Genomic DNA, 23047 nt, shown 5'->3' with positions numbered 1-23047 from the left:
GGGGGGCCACTGTCCTGCTTCTTGTCCAACCATCCCTGCACTTACAGCTTCTGATAGGTTGAGCACCCCTGATGAAGGTAATTAGCAGTGGGTGTGGGAGGGATAGCTTGAAAAGGAGCAGGGCAGTGGCCCTCGACGTCCACTACCCCTGGTATCGATATGAGTGGGGAATAAGAACAACAATGCTATTGATGTTTACTTGTACTTATGGTGATTCATAATAATATGACAGCTAAGAAATAACCTTCTATAAAACTTTCATAAACCTTCTGTTAATGAAAGTTAGTTAGTGTGGGTGACACAGATAGAAACAAGTTTTCTGAGCCTTGGATTCCTGATGGCATGTGATGTGCGTGCACTGCAGCTACAGTGTTGGCCAGTATTAACCACACAGTCACACTTCAAGCATGTTTATAAAAAAACAATTTAGCAAACTGCTGGGATGTTGCATCTGTTGCACGTTTCACTGCAGATCAGAAACTGGGAGAATTAAGGTCACTGCGTGTTCTGATTGGATACACAAGGCTTTGCAAATGCTGTGTGGGTAGTGGCTTCCTTATCTGAAGTTCTGACCGTATCTGTTTCAAGGTGTAACACAGGAGAGGGATTTCCCGGGAAGGATGGCCACTTTAGCCAGTTAAATGTGCACACTCGCCTTCCTCAGTGTTTAAATGCATCCAGCTAGAAACATTTCGCCCTGGCTGCCTGGCTGCGGTGCTTTTTCCCCCCGATCAGTCTTCTCATATAACACGAAGTTATGTGCACTGCTGATGTGGAACAAGCAGCGCTGCTGTGCAAAGCTGCAAGCCATCCCATTCACAAACCTCTTGTCAGTGTCTGCTTGGAGAACCAAAGGCTATTTATCTTCGGATCTACGGTCTGTTCGTCCCCAGCTTTTCCAACTTTTCCCCCCGGGCAGAGGCAGCCTGTGGCAGTGAGAGCTACTCTCGACAGCCCCTACAGTTGATTCACTGTGGGTATGACGGCAAAATCAGCTGACTGGGAATCTATGTCCTGAATAGCAGGTTAACACTGAGTGTGCTGATTTTGGATCAAACTGGATCCTATGTCGCTCACGTCGCCGTTGCCGACTGAAAACGGGGACACGTTTTACAGCTAAAAATACCTGTCTACGACTATATTTGGCTTGGCTGGATCACAATCACACCGCTAAAATAGTCGGGCCCGCCCCGGTACAATGAATGGGCTCTCTGCTATCTCCCTCCGTCGGCCAGGTGCTAAATTTAGAAACAAAGCTTGCGTCAATCACGAGCCTCAGTGCGTCAAGGGTTTCTCCGCCCCCCGGGGCTCGTCATTGGTCAGAATAGGACGTTGGCTGAAAAAAATACGCGCCTCCTGATTGGCTGTTCTGCAACATTGTTCTTAGAGGCTCCGGAGGTGCTTTTTAATTTTTAGGTTCCCGAGCACGCTGCGAGAATTGGTCCACGTCGTAACCCGCACACGTTGAAAGTCTCAGTAGCTGGTTGGTTTCAGTAGTTCATCTGCTTTGACCATTTTATATATGAGACTTGAAAAATAAATTTTATTACATTTTTAATATAGGCTATTTCAAGTTAACTTTAGGCATGTTTTGTACATGTGGTAGCACATTTTGTAGTAGATCAACTTACTCTCCTGTCAACTTCTAATGTGTTATTTCTTAGATTACATCTACAATATGTATCTTTGGACATAAGCACAAGACTCAGAATCAATCTACTCCACCCAGCCCTCCATCCCCCTGCTCCACAGTGCTCCGCCACACTACACCACACCCTGCTCAGTCCCACAAATATTATTCTTATTAAATGACAATAAATAAGAATGCTACAAAACTTACCAGTCAACATTAATTTATTTGCCTTTTGCAGGTTGTTCAATTAGTGTGGATCACAGGAGCGTTTGACAGCACCTCTTCACGCCAAGATTTGTTTTGGAGCATAAAATAATACATGGAAAATTACATATTGTAGCTTAACAAAAGACTGTTCCAAGTCGCACCCACTACAAATTCCCCCGATTTCATTGACATCATGTTGTGGGAGATTATTTAAACAAGTGGGTTTGTTTGGGAAAAAGGGTGAAATCTTTTATTTGAGTCGTTTCACTTGACAAAACACCACATGAGACATAATAAGACTACATGATATATTACCATAATGAGTTGCAACAGCTTGAGTTCAGGAAATGTCATGAAAATAAGCTGAAAGAAGTAATGTGGATACCTCGTCAGCTGATTTATGTCGTTGTTCCACTGTCTGTGACTTATTAAGGCCTTAAGGTACAAAGCCGTGCTAAGTATCTTTGCACACAGGCTCATGTGTCAGGCATAGGGTGCAGTGTAGGCAAAATAAGATCAGGTCACTTTAGGATACATTTCCATAGTGTGTAATCTACACTGGGTTCAGTTTTTATTGCATAGTTTTTTAAGCAAATGTATATTTTTTAGTTGTTTTTTTTTTTTTAAGCTTTTAATTTTTTTATACAAAATAATAAATTTGGACTGAAGAGCCCAGAGAATGCACATGGTTTGGATTATGTGTCAAATCAATGATGCAAGCTAGACCGCCGGATCCCCCTCGGTTTCCTCCCCTGCAACCATCAAACCAACCGCTTTCCTCTCTCTCCCTCTCTCTTATTATTGGCACGGGGCGCTCGGCTTATGTGTCTGTACTGTACGGAGAGAGAGAGAGAGAGAGAGGGAGCTCTGCTCTGGTGACGTCACCTCTCCCATGGCGTCACATTGACGTAGCGCATACCAACCGCTCTATGTGGAGGCAGAGCCCACATAAATGCACTATTTGACTTTCTCCCTTCAGACGGCGCACATAAACAAACCCGCGTTACAACTCTACACTTTGCAAAGCACTCACCAGCACTGACACACTCAGATCACGAGAACGGACACAGACACACTCCTGACACTCGGGAGTTTTTCATTTTTTAATTCTCTATTTCATTTTTTTTACCTTACTTTGTGTACTTCAGAAAAAAGTAAGAGGGAGAACGAGAAACTTTTTTGCCGCCAATGCAACCTGTTAGAATTTTTCTCTGTATTTATTTTTTTCCTCATCACGTCGATTCTTGGTGATTATTCTGGATGGAAATAGGATATTTCATGCGAGGTTATTACTACATGTAAAGACGGAACCGTTACGGCAAACCAGTAAGTAAGTTGTGAATGAATGAATGAATGAATCAGTGATATTCTGCCATGCAGCGCACTTGAACCAAACATTAACGCAACACTTGAATTATGGTTTATCTTATGTTACCTGAATCTTACGTTAGGCTGGATTTATCCTCATATAGGAGTGTTGGATCTATCCAACTTTCTGTGTGTAACCTGTTGATATGTCAAACTCCAGTACAACTCCAGCACATTGTCTGTGTGTGTGTGTGTGTGTGTGTGTGTGTGTGTGTGTGTGTGTGTGTGTGTGTGTGTGTGTGTGTGTGTGTGTGTGTGTGTGTGTGTGGTGTCCCCAAGAGCAAATTAAGCAGAATTTGAATTTAATTTGCGCTGGGAAGGTATCATATCCTTTCTGGTTGTCATGGAAATGAGATGCTTCTCATTCACACGATGAATAGTGGAGTCAGACGCACTAATGGTCTGTGTGGAGAATAGTCTAACCCACATTGAGGCAGGAGCTGAGAGGGGAGAGTTGAAGCCATGTGTTTTTGTGTTGCTCATGAGTGATACATACGTATGGCGCGTTGCGTTTGAGTGTGTTTGTAGAACAGGGGGATGTATTTGCGTTTGCATCCGTGTCATTGATGAGTCAAAAGTGTAAAGCCAAATTAAGTTCATACATAAATAGGATTCTTGACTCTGGTCTGCATTTTAGCGTAGGCCTTTTTTGTTTTCTAACCAGTCTTTACTTTTTTGATGGTTGATGGCTGATGGTCAAACAGAAATCGTCTCTGTGAGAACACAACCTCTCCTGTCATCGAACGCAAGAAGAAGAAAAAGAAAACACTCCCAGCCATTGAACAGAAAGCCACATCAAATTTCAGAAGCCCGTCTGTGAAATATTTCCTAGAGACATCTGACAACAACACAGACATTGTAGTGTATTGCAGCTGTCAGCCTCGGAGCTATCCGTAAGGTTTATTGTAAAAACAACTAGTGCTAAGTTAAGGGGTACTTTAATAACCTGATGATTTTTGATCTTTCTTTCTTTCACACACACACGCGCACACACGCACACGCACACACACACACACACACACACACACACACAGGTTTACGCACGCACGCAGACACTTCTGATAGTCTCCCTCTCAAGGCTGATTTACAGTACTCACATATTTCTCTGGTCACTCCTTTATGTCCTCTCCTTTCTCTGTCTCTGTTTGCTGGAAGCCTGGCGCTGTCCGGGGTTATTGGTGAGAGGGGCTACCGGGGGCTACCGGCGCGTGCTTTGCAGCTCTTAGGTTGTTCTCTTGGTTACCGGTACGCACAGGACCAGAGCCCCACCGGCCGGCTCGGCCTGAGAAGAAAGCCAGAGAGGACCCGTTTGTTGATTTCAAAAACAGACTGAATGTCTCACTTTGCAGGAAAATTGTTTTGTAGTTTTTTGTTTTTACAAGTGAACATTTCACTCCAAAAAGGTTTTAACAGAAGCGCATTTACGCACGATTACGCTCCTAACTCCATAGATTTATTGAATAAGGCGTAGTTTGACTCTATAACAATAAAAAAACTTTTTTTTCTTGCTGCTATAACCAACTAGTTTTAGGTGTTTTCTTTACTAAAATGGCTCCACACAGAATTCAATAATGGCCTAAATGTTCCAAATCAAGACTAATCAAATAATCTTATACAGCCTAACTTGATTGTTTATTGTGGTTTATTTTGTCTGTGAATAGATGAACGCGTTGTGGGATATTTATACAACAACGTATTATGACCAAAAAAACATCAAAAGAGTCGATTCGTGTCAGAAGGGGTCTGTAAGTTCATAGTGGTTGCTGTTTTTAACACAAAGTGGGCGAGTTTGATCTGTTGATGAAAGATTGCAGGTGCCTGTAAGACAGAGAGTCGGTTATGATGGCTGTGGTTTGTCAATAGACAGTATTGATGTGCATATGGTCGAGATTGAGTAGTCTCTCAGATTCACCGTGTCCCAGAGGGTCCGTGTGTTTCGCAAAATGAGAGAGTGCGTGTGTATATGCACGAGAGTGTGTGACAGAAAGGGGGCGCTCTCAGCCATGAAATCCGCCTGCCACGGCGCGTCCTGCTGCAGTAAGACGGAGTTGGAGACGCACGGCGCACAGGAGTCCACTGGTTCAGTTTCGGGTCCGACTCTCCACAATTTTTCGATTTCTCTCTCCCTCTGGATGAACCCTGACCAGGCGAATACGGTGGTGATCAGAGGCAAGAGAAACGATGGCCTGGAGGCTGTGGCACAGACTGCTTTTATAAAAGTTGTCACTTTTGTAGGTCTGTATTTGTAGAAGATGTGTGTAGATTTAGCCTGCGTGAATTTGTATTTTACTTCGCAAATAGAAAATTCTAGCCTAATAATAAGAGGACACTGCTTAATGTTAGAATGAAACTTGTCACCTACACACTGTAAGTATTCAAATGAGCTCAAAGTCTCGAGTTGTGGTTCTTAATAGTCTGTTTGTACCACGGATTTAAAGTCATATTTAATGTCACAACTGCTTCCCGTTTAATTTAGACGTGTAAATATTCCTCTTACATTACGTTCACATGTGTTTGCTTGGATAATGCCAGTGGTTTATATGCTGCCGGTCTAATACTGTGACATCTGGCTTTGATGTGCGCACAGCAGTTTGGAAGTCCTTTAATGTTTTTGCTTGTTTTCATCTTAATACTTGGCTTTGACAGTAACTTTAAATTGTTCGCAAACAAAAACTTATTTTCAGAATAAAATTAAATTGTTTCTTGTTGTCTTTAAATTATGGCAACATTTCTCTGGGCCCAAGTCGTTGGTGACATTGGGGATGTTGTAAAGACTACCCTCTCCCATAATTGTCAAAATAAAGTTCGGTACAGCCATGTAGAGATCGGTTTCGTTGTCGGAAAAAAAATGTGTAAAACATCACTTACTGCCCACCTTTCAGTGTCTTTTGAATTCTGACGATCGCTGAGAAGGGATGACTGCACCGGTTTATCACCGGCTGTAACTCGGACATGTTTCTTCCAGACACAGGTTCGGAAGAGCGCGCCCAGCCGAGCTCGGAGCCCCGGCGATTGGATACTTTATCTGCGACGCACGCCGAGTCCTCCCTGCTCCAGGAGCCCTGTCCCAGCCGCAGCCACGCCACCCCTCAATCCCGGACACCCAGCACCATTCAGCGCGAAGCCATTTCACCAGGTACAGAACTTTCTCTCTTTCTTTCTTCCTCCGCTGTAGACTTTGTCTTTTTTTCAGCTGATGTGCACTTCTTGTGTGAAATTTGGGTTTTGTCTGAGTAAAGTAAAAGAAAAATCTTGAATAGCCCCAAACTATCTGTTGTCAGTTACAGGTTTACATTTGAACTCAGATAATAGAGTATATGTAGTTTCCTTCCTACCTTTATTACAATTCTCTGTGCACCTGAGTCTCAGTGTGTGTGTGTGTGTGTGTGTGTGTGTGTGTGTGTGTGTGTGTGTGTGTGTGTGTGTGTCGGATGGCAAATGTGGACTGAGTTGACATTTTTAATCTTAGACAAATTGACAGATATAAGAGCTTTCTGCGACTATAGGCTCACTTAAACCAAGAAGTTGTAGGCGAATCAGATAAGTGACAGACATCGATCCTACTAATGACTCAACAAAATGACTTTCAAAAGCCTTTATGACTAAAATAGGATAAATTGTGGTCGTATTTTTTTTATTTTTCAGCTACTTAAATATTTTTATGCTGAGCCTGTGAAATTAATATTTAAAATCTCTCCAACCACTCAAATATAATAAATACAACCTAGATATTTAATATACAGTCATTGTGCTTTGTGTGCGTGGGTATTTGTGTCTGCATATGTATGAAAAACACCATGCTCGTTGTACGAGAGGTCACTGAATTCACACAATTTATTTCACTGACTAAGCCAGAATATTTCCTGTGTTTCTGTATTTATGTTTGCAACTTCATGTTTTCATTTGTTAGATCTATGGCATTCTGACAATGAACAAGCGCACTCAGTTATTGGAACAGCTGCAGTTTGTCCAGTTGAAATGCACACCTCGAGGTTAGAGACTGTTTCCCTTCACCTCACTATGCTGCACCACCTGTGTCTGACTCTGCTTGGGTTGTCTGTCCTCTTGCTTGCATACACACACACACACACCTGCTTGCATGCAAGTGTATTAAAGGCAATCTAATGGGGGTGTGGGAGTGTAGAGGGTTTCCCACACATTTATTAAGTTGACCTGAATATAAAGCTGCTCCGTGGACATTTCTGTTTCTATTGGTGTGAGGGCGCGTGTTTGTGAGCTTGTGTGTGTTGTGTTACTGAGAGAAGACGAGGCACACCACCCAATGTAAAGCAGCGAGAAGGATGAGGAGTTTGCAGACACAAGTGGTTTTACAGGTTCTTCTCAGGATGAGGGTACATGTTATTGGCAGAATGAGCATATACAGGTTCATGTTTACATCATGAACACCGCTGCTGTTAAAAATGTGTATGCATACAGAGCCTACCCGTGTGTATATGAAAAAAATTAGTTCACCAAAAGCTTCCTCTTTCCTACCCTGATTCACACAAACAAAATTCTAATCTATATACAGTATAGACGCTACATCTATGTTTTACATTTATTTGCCTCTCTTAGTCTTGTCTTAGATAAATCCAACTCAAAGTCTGCTGCATTTACACATACATATATATATATATATATATATATATATATATATATATATATATATATATATATATATATATATATATATATATAAATCTAGAATGGTAAAATGACAGGTACAAAATGTTTTGAATACCCCCCAAACACATGTACACAAAAACACTCCTACCAAGCCTGACCTACTGACATAGCACAGGGAGCCACAAAGCGCACCACTGCACTCTCCTCATCTCACGTTTCACTTTTTTCTCTCACGTCTTTCCCTTCTTCCTCTGGTGTCTAATCGGTCTTTAGGTATAGCCCAGAGAGGCCCCATGACGCCCTTAATATAATGCTGCATGTGTGTTTTTCCATGTGGGTTGAAAAGCTGGCCACTTGTAGAAGAAGAAGAAAACGTGATGACGTCGAACACACATAGGCCTGCAGCTTGACTCATATCCTCAGTTTGAAAAATAAGCATATTAATAGCCTCACTGAGACATACTCAATAAGATCATTCTGATCATCATTTTGTACATCTGATATATTTTAGGGTGAATGGGTCACACTTACATTTTGACATCACCCTAGAAAACGATGGTTTAAAGGTGGGGACTTAGTCATGACACATACGTCATCTCATACCTACAGAAATGCTTAAATACACACAGGAGGTAATAATTAAAGTTATGTAGATGAGTGTGTCAAATACTTTTTTTTTTTTTTTTTTGGATCCCCCACAGCCATAATCGCAGATGCCCCTCAGGTATCTTTTAATTGTGTCAGAGCACTTAATGTGTCTCTCAGAAAAGCCCGCAGCCTGAAAGTTTAGGCTGGTTTTAAAATGTAGTGACTTATTACTAAAGGATTTATGACGTAGACATACTAACAGTTTTTTTTTTTATGTTATGTTGTTAAAAGTTAATATTCTTCCATTTCCGCGGGAGATCGTTTGGATGGAGGCATTTCCGACTGATTTAATAATAGCAGGACCGAAACGTCCCGTATTTGACTAGACAAACATGACGGCAGAGAGCGCGCATGCTGGGCGTCAATGGGCGCAGCGCCGTGTTGACAGTTCCCTGCTCGGGAGCGACGAGCAAACAGCACTAAACCCCGGCTCCCGGCTGATTAGGAGGCACTCACCCTGCGCGCACGCACTCGTCCGTGCGCACGAACACGCACGCAAACGCAGGTGGAGTGTATTACGTAAAGGGTTTGATAAGGCAAAACCGTATATTCCTCACACACACACACACACACACACACACACACACACACACACACAGATGAGGAGGGTGATGGGGTGGTGGCCTGCTGCTGTGGCTGTGACAGAATTGAATCAAGGGGAAAACTCAAGACTCAACTGGCGTCTGTACCAGTTAGAGGAAATATTTGTGACTGTGTGTGTGTCTGCATTTCTTTGTGTGTGTGTGTGTGTGTGTGCGCGCGTCTGGGTTTGTGAATTTGTGTGTGTGGGTTGTGCAGCAAGCATCCAACACCACCATGGGGTTCCATTATTATTTAATGTTATCTCATCTGTTTTGCCATCTGACTAACCAGAGTACACCCACCCACATACACGTTTGCAGACACACACACACACACACACACACACACACATCCTGCGCGCACACACAGTCACTTTGGTTTGGATCTTTGCTTTGATCGCTTTCGCCTCAGAGTTGTGCGCTGATGAACTGCAGCTCTTCTAACTACACTAACTGTGGGAGACTGAGGAGTGTTCAAGGTGTGTGTGTGTGTGTGTGTGTGTGTGTGTGTGTGTGTGTGTGTGTGTGTGCCCCAATATTACTTAGACCTATTCAGTGAAGTGCGAAAAGGGTGAAAGCAGGAAATGGAGTAAATGGCAGTTGATGGAAAATTTTGTTCAAAGCTTTTCACATTCCTTGAAAGGTACATTCAGAAAACCTTTGTAACACTGCAGAATATCTGACATTTTATGAGCTGAAAAGAAAAACTGCCTGTTCCAATAGAGCTGTGCAGAGTTTTAATCAGTGTAATTATTTGAACTCCCTTTTTATCACTACCTTAGCATGCATGCCTCTCTGGTAGAGCCCTCAGCCTGTAGATTAGGGTGCCTCCCGTACTGTGCTTCTGTCAGCAATCTCCTGGATGCTCTGCTTCTCTCTTTTAATGGGTGTTTCACTTATATGTCATTAACAATACGTGAACAAGCGATTGTTGTCAACCAGCTGCACCACACTAACACTATCAAAATGCTTTTTTTGAATGAGAAGTTAATTGAATACATGTGCTTTGATGTGACGTGCAGCTCTAACCTGTGTGCGTGCTCTGTCTCCCCGGTAGACATGCCCTGTGTGCAGGCTCAGTACGGGCCCGCTCCTCCAGGCTCAGCCTACTCTGGCCAGTCCTTCAGTTACCAGAGTGACAGCTACAGCTCTGATCTCATGACCCCAGACTACACCAAGCTGGACCTGGGCGGGGGCGAGATCTCTGCTGCCGCCACCACCTCCCTCCCCAGCTTCAACGTCTTCGTGGAAGGCAGCTACGAACCCAAGTCCTCCTGCCTCTACCAGATGCCTACACACAGGCCCACCATCAAAAAAGAGGAGGAGAGCTACCCGACTGCTCCGCCGCTGGAGGCCATGTCCTCCTCCACCATGTACTTTAAACAGTCTCCCCCCTCCACTCCTACCACTCCGTCCCTGCCACCACAGCCTGGCACCTCCTTCCTGTGGGAAGAGCACTCTCTGGCCCCACCGCACTCCCACTCCTTGGGCTCCGGCCTGGAGACAGGACCCCTCAAGTCGCCCCGCTTTCCTCACTTCTACCAGCACTCACCGCCTCACAGTGGTGGCAGCGTCAGTGGCTATGAGAGTCTGGGTGGAGGACTGGTTCGCACATCCTCCTCTTCCTCCTCATCCTCATCTTCCATCTCCCATCCTCACGGCCCACCCCTGGAGCAGCCCATGTACCCGCTGCACCGTGGGGCTGGAGGTAGCAGCCTTGCCTTCCGCTCCCTGGCTCTTGGGCCTTGTGGCCCTCTACTAGGAGACAGCCTGCCCTCGCCTCCACCTCGTGGGCCCCAAGGAGAGGGCACCTGTGCAGTGTGTGGGGACAATGCAGCCTGCCAGCACTACGGCGTACGCACGTGTGAGGGCTGCAAAGGCTTCTTCAAGGTAAAAACCAGTCAAATCTATCTCAAATCTTTTTTGTTTTACGATTACCTCACATGGTTTCTACTAAGACACTGTCCCCTCCTTTTGTTATGACTTCTGTGCCCTTAGAGCCACCAACACGCACTACACCATATGCCTAGCTGACATTCCACCTTAAAATATGATCTAATGTGAAGTGTCTGTACACTGTTCTTCATTTCAAACTGTTTTCTTGAATTCTCCCACTCTCCACCCTACTCCACTCTCGAAACTGTCTTTAAAGTCATTGCGAAAGCACAGCACACCCACAGGGGTCATCTCTCCCAGCAACCAAGTGGGCAAAGTGTGCGTCTGTGCGTGTGTGTGTGTGTTTGCTTTTGTTTGTGAACACAACGAACGATAAAAACACATTCTTTCTCAGACACTGCGAGGGGGCTGCACGACTGCCCCCCACACTTGGCGCTTTGTTTCCGACTGAGACATCACAGCAATAGAAATTCTCCTTAAAATCAAAGTTTACTTTCTGCGTGTTTGTAGTGAATCAGTGGCCACAAAATTGACCACAGCTCATTGACATGATACTCAGGGTGATATGAGTCAGTTTGTAATTTGGTTCATCAAATGATTCACCCTAACATTTCTCTGCTAGGTGTCTCATATCACACACACACACACACGGCATATTTTACCATCAATAAGAGATGGTTTTTAGTCATGTCATTTTTCATTTTCCTTGCGCAACTCACAATCTCTGGCACATGCAAGAGGTACAATACTACGGTTATTCAAATGACACTAAACTTGCATTTAGTGGCACTGAAGTAATTTCTTTGTGCAGTTTTTGAATTATAAGGGTTTCCAGCACACTGGTTAAGCATTCTATTGGTTGGTAGAGGAGACAAGACTGAAAGAAAGAGACAGCAAGAAAGAGGGCGCAAACACTGAGATAATTGAATAATGCCTCTGGTAGGTGGAAATGAATTATCCTTCTTTCCAATTAGTTTCACAATTTGTTTTTATTTAGTAATTAACTAAAGCAGCGTCTGGTGGCAGCAGGCCGCGGGCTGTCTGCCTGCTGCAGCGCTCAGCACCAACACAGCCTGTCAAACCTCAGTATGTTTCCTTTACACACTCATGCAGATGCAGCCGACCATGCACACACAACATATTCACACAACCACAAATACACATATAGAAAAACATATTTATTCATACAGGGGCATGTGCACATTTTTCAGCCAGTTACACCCTGAATTCAGGATGTCACAACAGAAACTAAAACATACCTTTCACACACATGCTCTTTTTCGTATTCATCTTATCAGGCACATTACCTCCATTATCCTGATGGATTTATTGTCCCTTAAAATATTTTCCTGATTATATTTAATTATACCTGAATAGTTATTACACATTAAACCATAGCAGAGGCTTGCTGTAAATTATTGTTATTTCATTAGTGCAATTTGAAACACATTTTCACTGTGAATTAATTTTAGCTCTTAAAAAAGTACTTAATTTATTATTTTCAACAGAATAATGTTTTCCATTCTATGGTTTCCATTAATATAGTGCATCTATTCAGATTTTAAAAAAATTAAAAACCAGATCTCCGCTGTTAGTATAATATAAACATTATTTTTTTAAACAAAAAGCTTTAAAAAGTGATGAATTTTTATGCACACACTGTCCTAAACAGAGGTAATTTAGTTGTGCTTTATCAGTCTAAATAAAGAGTCAAGTCAGTTCACTACAGACGTGTTCACCTTCTAGTCATAGAGAGGGTTAGAGGTGGCAGTCTAGTGGCGAACAGCATCTGAAAAATGAGTTGGATGGAAACATACATATACCATTATCACTTGAATGCATATATATATATATATATATATATATATATATATATATATATATATATATATATATATATACATTAATCATTCCATGTCTTCAGAAAAACTATCCAACCAGCTTCAGAACCACGCTGCACGTGTACAGATACACAGTACATGGCTACTGTGTATGTGCATGCCATCATTTTTAATTGGTGACAACTCTTAGGTCACAATTTACATAAAAACTCAATCAGGTCACAGATACTGTACCTACACATGTTTTCTTCACTACGAACCACCCCTGCACTTTCTGTGCAGACAGCGACAGAGTCTGATTGCCTCTGAGCAAGAAGCAGAGGAGAGGAGGGGATAGAGGAGACAGAGGGAGGAGGAGGGGGAACAAAGTCCCTCAAGGCTTTTAATTTAAGCGAAAGGCTATTAGCACATGTTACATGTCAAGAATGTGTCTCTGCATGCCTCCATCCAGCCCCAGCATCTAACAGCTCTAAGCATGGGTTTGTTGGTGAATGTGCTTTTAGCGCACACAAGTCATTTCTAAATTGTGAATTCTCTTTTTCTGTTGAATTAAGTCCTTTAGACATTAACTTCTTCCTGAAATTTCACTTTCTGCCAAAACATTTTAATTAGTTATTTTCTGCAGCTAAGTTGAGGATTTATTTTTAAAGTATATGAAATGATTTCAAAGTAGAACAAAGTCCATGCCACACCCTCTCACACCGATTTGCACACACACACAATGTGTGCAGCACATTTACAGATTTCACAATCGTGTCAGAATCATTGGATTTGTGTGTGTGTGTCCACCTGCCTACATGTACAGGCAACCCACTGATGAATGTCTGAGACTGAGTTAGTTACACAGCGTGAACGCTGATGTGTTGTGTCTCTGCTGAGACGCCAGTCATGCTCCATGCTCCTTATTCCAAAGCAAAGTCACAAGAGCCCCAACCACACACACACACAGCGGTGGAGAGAGGCCAGCTCTCACTCATGAGAGCTTAATTTATCACCTCAATTGATCATTTCAAACTCAGGCTCTTCCTGGAACCAGCTAGCTTTTAAATTCGTCCCTGAGGTCAAGGAGGGAAACAACTTCATCCTCCTACAACCACCAGGTTCTTCACCTCAAGCTAAGCCACTTTAGTCTGAACCCTCAGCAGGCTGCAGGGAATACAGCTGCTCCTAACACAACAGACAAGAAGAAAGAGTCGCTTAACACTTAATGTCCTGTTATCCTGTTATAATCTTTTCTTGTACCTGTACAAGAAAAACAGTGAAAACGTCTTTAAACTTTGGGCTGACTTCGCTGCAGAGCTGTAAAAATGTAAATGGGTTAAATGTTGGTCTGCTCATGCTCTGTGCGTCATCCAGCCTCTCATGCAACTTAGTTCAACCACATTAATGACCATAACTAACTTATCCCCTCGCATGGGTCACTGACCATTGAGGGTATCAGAGGGAGACATTCACAGCGATCTGCGGTGCCATGGCAACCACTCTCATCCGGCGCTGGCGCCCATTACGCGCCAGTTCCGCACTCGCGCTGGAGCATATGGAATAATTGGTGTGTTATTGGTCTCCCGGGGGCACGGGCATGTGTGGCGCTAGGGGTTCCTAATTGGATTTATTTGTTTTGATGTGTTTTAAAGGCGCTAAACAAGTATCCCCTCGTGTTGTTTGTTTTAATCCACCGTTTGTTCAAGTGGTCTACTAAATCTCGACAACGTAGTCCATAACATGATGCCACCTTGCAAATGACAGTAATTAAACAATGTAATTGTTTTTAGTTTTTTTGTTCTTTTGCATGTAATCGTTGTGTTTAGCAGAGTTGCACCCCGGGCAAAGGGCTTGCCCAAGAGTTCTGAAGTTTACATACGTGTGTAGAGTTGCCAGCTCGCCCCAGGGTGCAGCCCTCTGTTCATCCTACAGTTACACATGAATCAGATCAGATCAGACTGTGGTTTGTTTATAGTAAGAATAATTACCTCACTTCAAACAGCTTTAGCATGTGTTTCTCACACTGAACTATAAAATGAACAAGTTGTAACAGTGTTTGGATGTATAACAAACCATTCTGCTCATGGGAGATGAGTCATTACATCACATATAGCACCTTTACCTTCAGGCTATAACTCAACTTTATCCCGTCCCAGGTGCGCAGGGGGGGGACGGGGACGGGACGCGTGCGCGCACGGGAGCGTGCTGGAATTTACTACCGTCTCTGTTATTGTCTTTGATTCACGCGGGTGCCCCCCACGTGGCCCGTTTCTGATTTCATTTTAATAAGGTCAGTAATAATCGCGCGAGCCGGCGGAGGGAGAAAACTGCTCCCGCGGGGCCCATCGAGAGAGGCGCGTGGGCCCCGGAGGTGCCACGAGCTGACCCGCGAGCTTCACAAACAATCTGATCACGAAGCCCTCGTGTCCGCTGTCCCTCTGTCTCGCGGGACCCGCCTAGGCACGCCACGCGCTCGGTCCCCGTTGTGATCAAATTGTCCTCCTGCGGGCGAAGCTTGTTGGGAAATTAATTTGATCTAATTATACTGATGTCACCGCCGCCTTTCAGCGCGTAATTAAAATCTGACCTGCGAGTTTCTGCTTTCATTCTTTGATGGGGGAGGGAGGAAAAAAAAAAAAAAACAGAAATTGAATTAAACAAATCAAATATTAGGTGGCTGATTGTGTTTGGAGGCTGATTGTCGGTATGCCTGTTTATTCTCTCTCTCCAGCGCACCGTGCAGAAAAACGCCAAGTATGTGTGTCTGGCCAGTAAGAGCTGTCCTGTGGACAAGAGGAGACGCAACCGCTGCCAGTACTGCCGCTTTCAGAAGTGTCTGAGTGTTGGCATGGTGAAGGAAGGTAAGACACCGCACAGGACAACAAGTCCATACGATAATGGAGCACAAAATGTCAGCTTCAGCTTCAACATGACCATAAAGTTTGTCTGTGCAATCAGTGTTTAATAGGCCGGTAATGACCTGACCTGTGGCAGCATCACACACATCCATGCAGCAGTAGTGTAACTCCTTTCTGCAGTGGAAGCAGCAGAAAGCACAGCACACCAATGAATACCTGTCAGGTTATGAACCTCTAAATCCAGGGTGGCTTCAAAAGGTTTTAAAACGTGTCCATCCCGCTCACAGATTCTCACACTCTCTCCGTTTGTGTCATCATGTCTGATATCGCTGACTAGTTTTTGCACAGCAGGCATGTTTTGCTGATGTGCAAGGTCAGCATGGCACTTATATTACCCTCATTTCCCTCAGGTTTCTCACCTGTCTCAGGCAAGACATGTAATACCCCCACCCACACAAACCCACACACTTCTCCATCCTGATTCTGATGAACACATGTGGGCAGCTCACAGAACAGCTCCACTGCCATCTGCTGGCTACTAGCCTCCTGTGTAGGGATTGGGAACGTGGAATGCTACTGTGGAAAAACTTCCTTTCAGTCATAATTCAACCACAGCAACGTATTGATAACAATCAGAAACAGAATAGAAGGTCTTTGTGCATGAATGCATAAATATTACCATGTTGGCCTGAAAAACCTCAGTCGTGGCCTCTTGTCTTATGTCTTTTTGTGTCCACAGTGGTACGCACTGATAGCTTGAAGGGGCGCCGAGGCCGTCTGCCTTCCAAACCAAAGAGCCCCCTGCAGACAGAGACATCCCCCCCTTCTCCACCTCTCAGTCTCCTCTCCGCTCTGCTCAGGGCTTATTCCCACAGCACGCCCCGTGACCTCGACTACAGCCAGGTACTCCCAAAACCCATCCCATTTTATTTCAGTGACATAAATGTGTGTGTTTATTAAGAAATACAGCTGCACGTGGGGTCTAGAGGTTTTATTCAGGAATCCATCTTTGCCTGTTTCCACAGTTCAGTGCTGCAGATCCTCCCTCCTCCACCTCAGACGCTGAGCATATCCAGCTCTTCTACAGGCTGCTCACCATCTCGATGGAGACCACACGGTGCTGGGCTGAGCGGCTGCCTGGCTTCTGTGAGCTTCAGCGGGACGATCAGAACCTGCTCATAGACTCTGCCTTCCTGGAGCTGTTTGTCCTGCGATTGGCTCACAGGTAAGAAGCCAGAGATGAAGTCTGGTTTGCTCCAGAACCACTCACTTCTGACACAAGTCGTCACTTTTCTTTACTTTTCCATAACCTTTTCAGTGCACCCCCACAACTTTGGGTTAGCAACAACAGACTGTTTGCATCCTTTACCATTACAGGACAGTGTGTTACTGTGCAGGCAAAGCTGGGTGCTGCTGTGTTGGTGTATCTCCAGAGTAGGAGGAGAGGAGCTGAGTAATCGCCATATGAACCAAATTATGAATGGAGTCTGTAGCTATGACAGCAGCTACACCCACAGAGTTCCGCTCTGCTCGTCTGATATCTGACGCACAGAGAGCTCTGTGTGTGTTCAGCAGGCTAAAACTGTGCTAACATTGTGAACTGTGAATTGACAGGATCAATTCCATGTAAAAGCTAGTCAGCTGAGAAACTGAAAAGGGCTGTTATAGAAGCAAATACTTGTTCAATTCAGCTGACTGAAATAAAAATGGAATCGACTGCAATTACCTCATGTGTCCAAGGATGAGTGTGTGTGTTGTGTGTGTGTGTGTGTGTGTGAGAGAACACGTGTGTGTCTCACTCGTGAATACCTGTGGTGCCATTATGACTGCCCCACTCCATCTTTGCCTCAGAATTGCCCTGGGTTACCAGTCTGTTCTAGTAAGGCATGTGGCTGGTTAAAATTATGGGGAGGAGGCGGGTTGGGCTACAAGCTCATCCTTTTGTCTGCACTGTCGTCTAGGGCAGAAAACCAACATGGACACACAAGCACACTTACTCATACACACTCTCGCACACACACACACACACACACCGATGATGTAGAATCCCAACTTTCTGTCCTCCCAGTGTAGGTCCAGGTGCAGGGTGGGTAGAGGATGGGTGGTGGCATCACAGCCCCAGCAGGAGGGGGATCAGGCTAGGACTCTGACTCACTCTAATCGGTGGATTCATCGGGGCCTCTCTCGGACACACACAAATGCTCACGCACACTGCTCATCTTCCCATCAGCCAAACTCCCACGGCACAGAGGAAAACACACACAAACCCTGCACTGTCTTACTGTCTCCCTGTTCTGTGAGAGCATACGATGCGGTCCACGCTCCCATCTCATTGTTGATGCGGCCCTGCTTTGACCCCCTGTTGAACTCAGATGCCTCGCAGATCCCCGTTCAAGCATGTGTCTATGTGCTTGTGCGTGTGTGTGTCTCTCTATGTGCTCAGCGTGTAGAGTAAATTTGCTTCGCTTTTCTGGGCTGGCATTGCTGTAAGCACCCCGTTACCAAACAGTTTCTGTGGTTATTGGTTGATTACCGTGGTGACAGCGTAGTCAGGGGTGAGTAGAATGTGTGGCAGACATCCAGCTGTGTGTGTGTATGCGTGTGCATCCGCCTGGCTGTTTGTCTGCCAGTTTTTCTGTGTAGTTTTGCTCATGTGTTTCAATCAGACATGGGTCAAATAGCATTTTGAAATAATTCTTAGTGTACTAGTTAGCTGTGTTTTAGGAAACTCGCATTTTTCTAGTAAAATAGCTTGTTTTTTAAATTCTATTATGGTTCTTTATACATTGTTTTACTGTTTTAAAAGTTGATTTTATTTATTTTACCTGTCAGTCCACTGTTCAGGCCTCATACAGCTCTAGCCAAAATTTTATACGAGAGGTGATTGACAAGAAGTCAGGAATGCAGAGTTTTGCCCAAAGGTTTCTGACTTAAACTTTAGCCTAGAAACTTTAATTTGAAAGGTAACCGTGAAAAAAAAAAATTTTAAAGTCTCCAGTTCAAGTATTAAAATGTTGGTGCAGTGTGTTTGTTATAACTGTGTTGATTCATAAGAGAAGTTGTTCTTATGGATGATTGACAGATCTGATGATATACAATCATCTGTGTGCATGTGTTCTTCTGAGAGTGGGTGGAGAACCTATTTTAAACTGTAGTAAGGATAATTAGACACAAATGGTATTTCATCTTCCCCTCATGACTGCTAAACCAATGTTTGTGCAGGGTGTAATTTGAGGCTTACCCTATTTCCCCCTGTTTCCTCTCCCCTCTCACTCTCTATTCTCATCATCAGCTGTTTTCCACACACTTAAGCCTCCCTGCCTTTGTCCTGCATCTTCCATCTGTCTGAGCTTGGTGCTACCCTTTGTTCTCTTCTTGAAATCTAACAACTAAACACTGTACCAGCTCCCTGAACACAGCCACGTTCTTCTTTTAGGCACTAATAAAGTCATAGGCCTCCCTCATTTAAAGCTTGTTCTCTCTCGCTAGCTGCTTGATGGTAAAGGAGCGGGATGTTGTATGGCATGAGTAACTGATAGTTAAATACTTCTGAGAAGCCTTTTCATTCCCTCATTAAGGCTTTGTATTTCCACTGCACACCGCAGCCTGAGCACATTTAAGCCATAACAGTTTACCTATCTGCAAATACACACACACACACACACACATACACAAAGAAAGAGCACCCCTCTGCCCTAACCCTTCACCCCACCCTGCCAAAAGGAAACACAGGAATGTTTTAAAATGCTATAATTTGGAAAACACAACCTTAATCAGCTGCATGCCTGTGTTTGATGTGTGTCCCATTTGTGTGTGAGTGCACATACTGCCAGGTTTTCTCATTGTTTTTATTGTAATTGTTTCCTTGCCCCAGTATCTCAAGCCATATTTACAATACATCAGGGAAAAAACAATGTTTCACTGGGAGGGAGGTCTAACCAGTGCATTTTCTTCCTGTTTCTCAGGTCCATGCTGTCCGAGGATAAACTAGTGTTCTGTAACGGCTTGGTGCTGCACAGGTTCCAGTGCCTTCGAGGGTTTGGAGAGTGGCTGGACTCCATCCGAGACTTTTCCAACCACCTCCAGAGCCTAAACCTGGATGCCTCTGCCTTCGCTTGCCTGGCTGCCCTTGTGCTTCTCACAGGTAAAAACACAAACCAATAACATTAGATTTAATATTTTAGAATCACCTTCAGGAGCGTGCAGAGGAGAAATCAAAGAAAAATAGCAGCTTGTTTTTGGCGTCTTTGCTGTTAGACAAACAGCTGACCTCCACTTTCCACTGTCCACCATAGAAACCACTTTAATGCAAATACACAGATACAAATCCACACACTTTCATTGCTTTGTCCAGCGCGTTGCCCGTGGGTGGGTCAGTATAACAAGGATCAGGAGGATACATCCATTAAAGTCACACATGCACTCAAAGACACACATGTGCGTTCTCACACATCTCTGCCTGAAACAAGAACCTGATACCCAGAAGCACCTGCTGCACCTGCCACACACCTGGTCCTCTAATCACTGTGCATGTGTGAAAAATGGAAGGAAAGACCCGGCTTTCACCGAGAACACACATTTGGGATGCAACACGTGAGAGTTTAGTTGTCAGTAAAATGCATTGCAAATGCATTAGAAATAGTCAATTACCAATGTAGCCCTAGGTGATGGAGGACACCTGTGCAATTAAGTGTAGACGTTCACATCAGAGTCAGAATCTGTACATAAATGTGTAATGGTTGAAATACCCCTCCCCCGCGCTCTGCCTCCTTACCTCACCCAACCCCCGCCACCTCCTCCTTCCTCTTCCTCTGTCTAAGCCCTACAACCCCATCCTCACTCTCTGGGGGAGCACTTAACTCTGTGCCTGATCGACCAGCTCACCGTGGAGTACAGCTCTGGAATGGTGTCTGCGCTGTTCTCAGTGGCGCTCTGCCACCTCGGCAAAGCACACAGCGCACTGCCACGACAGAGCCACCAGAGCCACCATGCGATCGACCGCTTCAGAGTGGCCTGTGCAGAAAGGCAGCCATCGATCCCTCCCCAGGAGCTCGCGCACACAGAGAAAGAAGGGATAGGGAGAGCGGTCTGAGAGGGAAGTGAGAGTGTGTGAGAGGTCTGAAAGGCACAGTGAAAGGAGGGCTGGAGTGACTCTGCAGCAGCGAACACAGAACAAACAAAACAACCACATAAACAAACAATAAATACGCTTCAGATAATAGATACCTCAAAGTGAGACCGGTCTTAGTGCAGCCTCCCCTGCAGCACGGACTGGCTTGTGTGTGTGTGTGTGTGTGTGTGTGTGTGCATGTATAGGGCTGGACGCCCTGTTCTCTGCAGAATGAGTTAGTGTCACATTAAGCTTGGTACGGGTGCCACTGGAGTTGCTATGGGCAGCAGTGCGTGTGTGTGTGTGTGTGTGTGTGTGTGTGTGTGTGTGTGTGTGTGTGTGCGTATGTGCGCCTTTAATTTCATTTGGCTGCTCACAGGGCCGAATAATCAGCTAATTGTTGAGCACTTTTGTTTCTGTCAATGTCTTAAACTGCAGGGACTGTTCGTGTGTCTGTGTGGGTAAATGTTTATATCTATGTATGGTGTGTGCATGTGTACGTACACCGTGTGCAGGGGGCTGATTAGGTTAGACTGTGTATTGATCTGTGGTGAGTGAGACAGGTTAAGGCCTGTTAAGAACAAGAGCCATACAGGCTAATGAGGTTGAATTCAATATAAAAGAAGATGTAGCTAATGCTCTTTCAGCCGAATGAGCTCTGATGAATGTGTGTGAGTGAATATTCTTCTCCCTGCTGACTTAATTTTTGCCTCTTTATGAATTATTTTCCTAACACATCTGTCTGTCTGTCTGTCTACAGAGCAAGTGCCAGGTCTGAAGGACTCAAAGCGGGTGGAGGAGCTGCAGAATAAAGTGATTTGTTGTCTCAGAGACCACCTGGGTTGTGGCCCATCTTCCTCTTCATCCAAGTCTGCACCCCCTCTGAGCCGTATTCTGGGTCTACGGGCAGAGCTCCGCTCCCAGAGAACCCAGGGCCTTCAGCGAATCTTCTACCTGAAGCTGGAGGATCTGGTTCCGCCCCCTCCGTTGATTGACAGGTTCCTGGACACTCTTCCCTACTGACAGCCTGGGCTGGGAACACAGAGTAAAGCTACGTTATGTCCTGTTCAGGCCTTTCACCCCCAGGAGCATGCTCACACATTCAGAACAGAGATTCACTCCCCTCTGACTGATGCAGAGCAAAGAAGGCCCATCGAATGCTTTTCACCCTATGGGACAACAAATCTAGAGCGCCTTTTCACTCAAACGGACAACTAAATGTTTTTCACCAGTATAAAAGACAGTTACTCAAACGCTTTATCACTTTTTATTTGATCCTCCTGTTTTCCCCATGGGGGAGGATGACTAGACTGAGAAGGACAATGGAAAAATTACTTTCTACTGTCCTCTTTCCATCTGGATGCCAGCTCATCCAGCAGAAAAAGAAACAACACCAATGTTTATGAGTACTGTTTATCTGTGTTTTGGCCTGGCTCATCCAGTTTGAGGATTACTTTTTAGTAAAGAGGAAAGGGGTGGGATGGGGGGAGGGTGCAGGGGTGGTGGTGGGGGGGGGGGGGGGTCAGTGTGATTGAATGTTTTCAAAGCTGAAGATGTCCCAATGAATCACAAGTCGCTGTGTATTCTAGTTCCTCTGCTCAAAGGAGGAAGAGTGTGTTTTCATACCGAAATGTCAGAAGTCGCGCGGTGTAAGCGTTGACATGCAGAACCGTCACAAAATAGTTCACAGATATTTCATAAACACATGGAAGTGGCTGTTGAGTTGGGCTGTTCTCAAGTGCAATTTCTCAAGTGCTATCTCATAACATAAAGGTAGAGATGGGAGAAGGAGCAGTTAAATTTCAAACTCTAAATTATTTTAATACAAAGGCTTGTTCTCTACTGTCTGTAGCTTAAGGAAAGTAACACAGTCTCCACCTGGCTTTAGACAGCAGAAGAGATGTGCACTAATGATTGATGATTGAGTCACCCAGACTTGAACTTGCTCTAGCTTATTCTTTTTTTTATTATTATTAACTCATTTTGAAATCATAGGTTGAGTAGGGGTATATGGAGGAACGAGCTTGGACAGAAATGGGCTTTCAAAGCACTTATACCCTGAGAATGGCTAGAGGCACAGACACACACCCTACCTGCTCACCTGGGGGACGACGGGGAGTCAGGGAGAGGAGGGTGCTCGACAGATAGCTGTACATCCAGGGGTGAAACATTCCGCAGTCATGCTCTATTTTTTTGTATTTGTTTCTGTTGTGGAGGCCATGTGAGAGTGTGGAGGACGTACTGTCTTTGTGTGTACGCTTAGAGAAGCCAGGATCATATGCATGGTGTGTTATAAG

At 44.5% G+C, this 23047-nt stretch overlaps 1 protein-coding gene across 3 annotated transcripts; it reads left to right on the top strand.

The window, feature by feature from the left end:
• The first annotated feature begins 2820 nt into the window (after nucleotides 1-2820).
• On the top strand, nucleotides 2821-22222 carry nr4a3 (nuclear receptor subfamily 4, group A, member 3). Of its 3 annotated transcripts, none has more exons than XM_026372483.1 (9): nucleotides 2821-3166; nucleotides 6174-6344; nucleotides 7119-7200; nucleotides 10121-10953; nucleotides 15514-15643; nucleotides 16380-16543; nucleotides 16666-16865; nucleotides 19606-19784; nucleotides 21511-22222. In XM_026372483.1, exons 3-9 carry the CDS (start codon nucleotides 7137-7139, stop codon nucleotides 21771-21773), a joined length of 1833 nt encoding a protein of 610 aa, XP_026228268.1. In that variant the 5' UTR covers nucleotides 2821-3166; nucleotides 6174-6344; nucleotides 7119-7136; the 3' UTR covers nucleotides 21774-22222. The 3 variants fall into 3 exon arrangements, with proteins under 3 accessions (XP_026228268.1, XP_026228269.1, XP_026228267.1); XM_026372484.1 differs by having other exon boundaries at nucleotides 2821-3170; XM_026372482.1 differs by lacking the exons at nucleotides 2821-3166; nucleotides 7119-7200 and adding an exon at nucleotides 4765-5443.
• The last annotated feature ends 825 nt before the right edge of the window (nucleotides 22223-23047 follow it).

The sequence above is a fragment of the Anabas testudineus genome, chromosome 16 (genome assembly GCF_900324465.2).
Source record: "Anabas testudineus chromosome 16, fAnaTes1.2, whole genome shotgun sequence".
Taxonomy (NCBI): Eukaryota; Metazoa; Chordata; class Actinopteri; order Anabantiformes; family Anabantidae; genus Anabas; species Anabas testudineus.
The sequence above is the reverse complement of the archived record's forward strand: the minus strand, read 5'-3'. Positions and strand labels throughout refer to the sequence as shown.

Bases quoted from the DNA above. Each gene is read 5' to 3' on its own strand.
- nr4a3 (XM_026372482.1), top strand. From the start codon at position 5,152: ATGAGAGAGTGCGTGTGTATATGCACGAGAGTGTGTGACAGAAAGGGG. The intron at 6,345-10,120 runs GTACAGAACTTT...TCTCCCCGGTAG, and splicing joins GCGCGAAGCCATTTCACCAG to ACATGCCCTGTGTGCAGGCT. The intron at 19,785-21,510 runs GTAAAAACACAA...GTCTGTCTACAG, and splicing joins TGCCCTTGTGCTTCTCACAG to AGCAAGTGCCAGGTCTGAAG.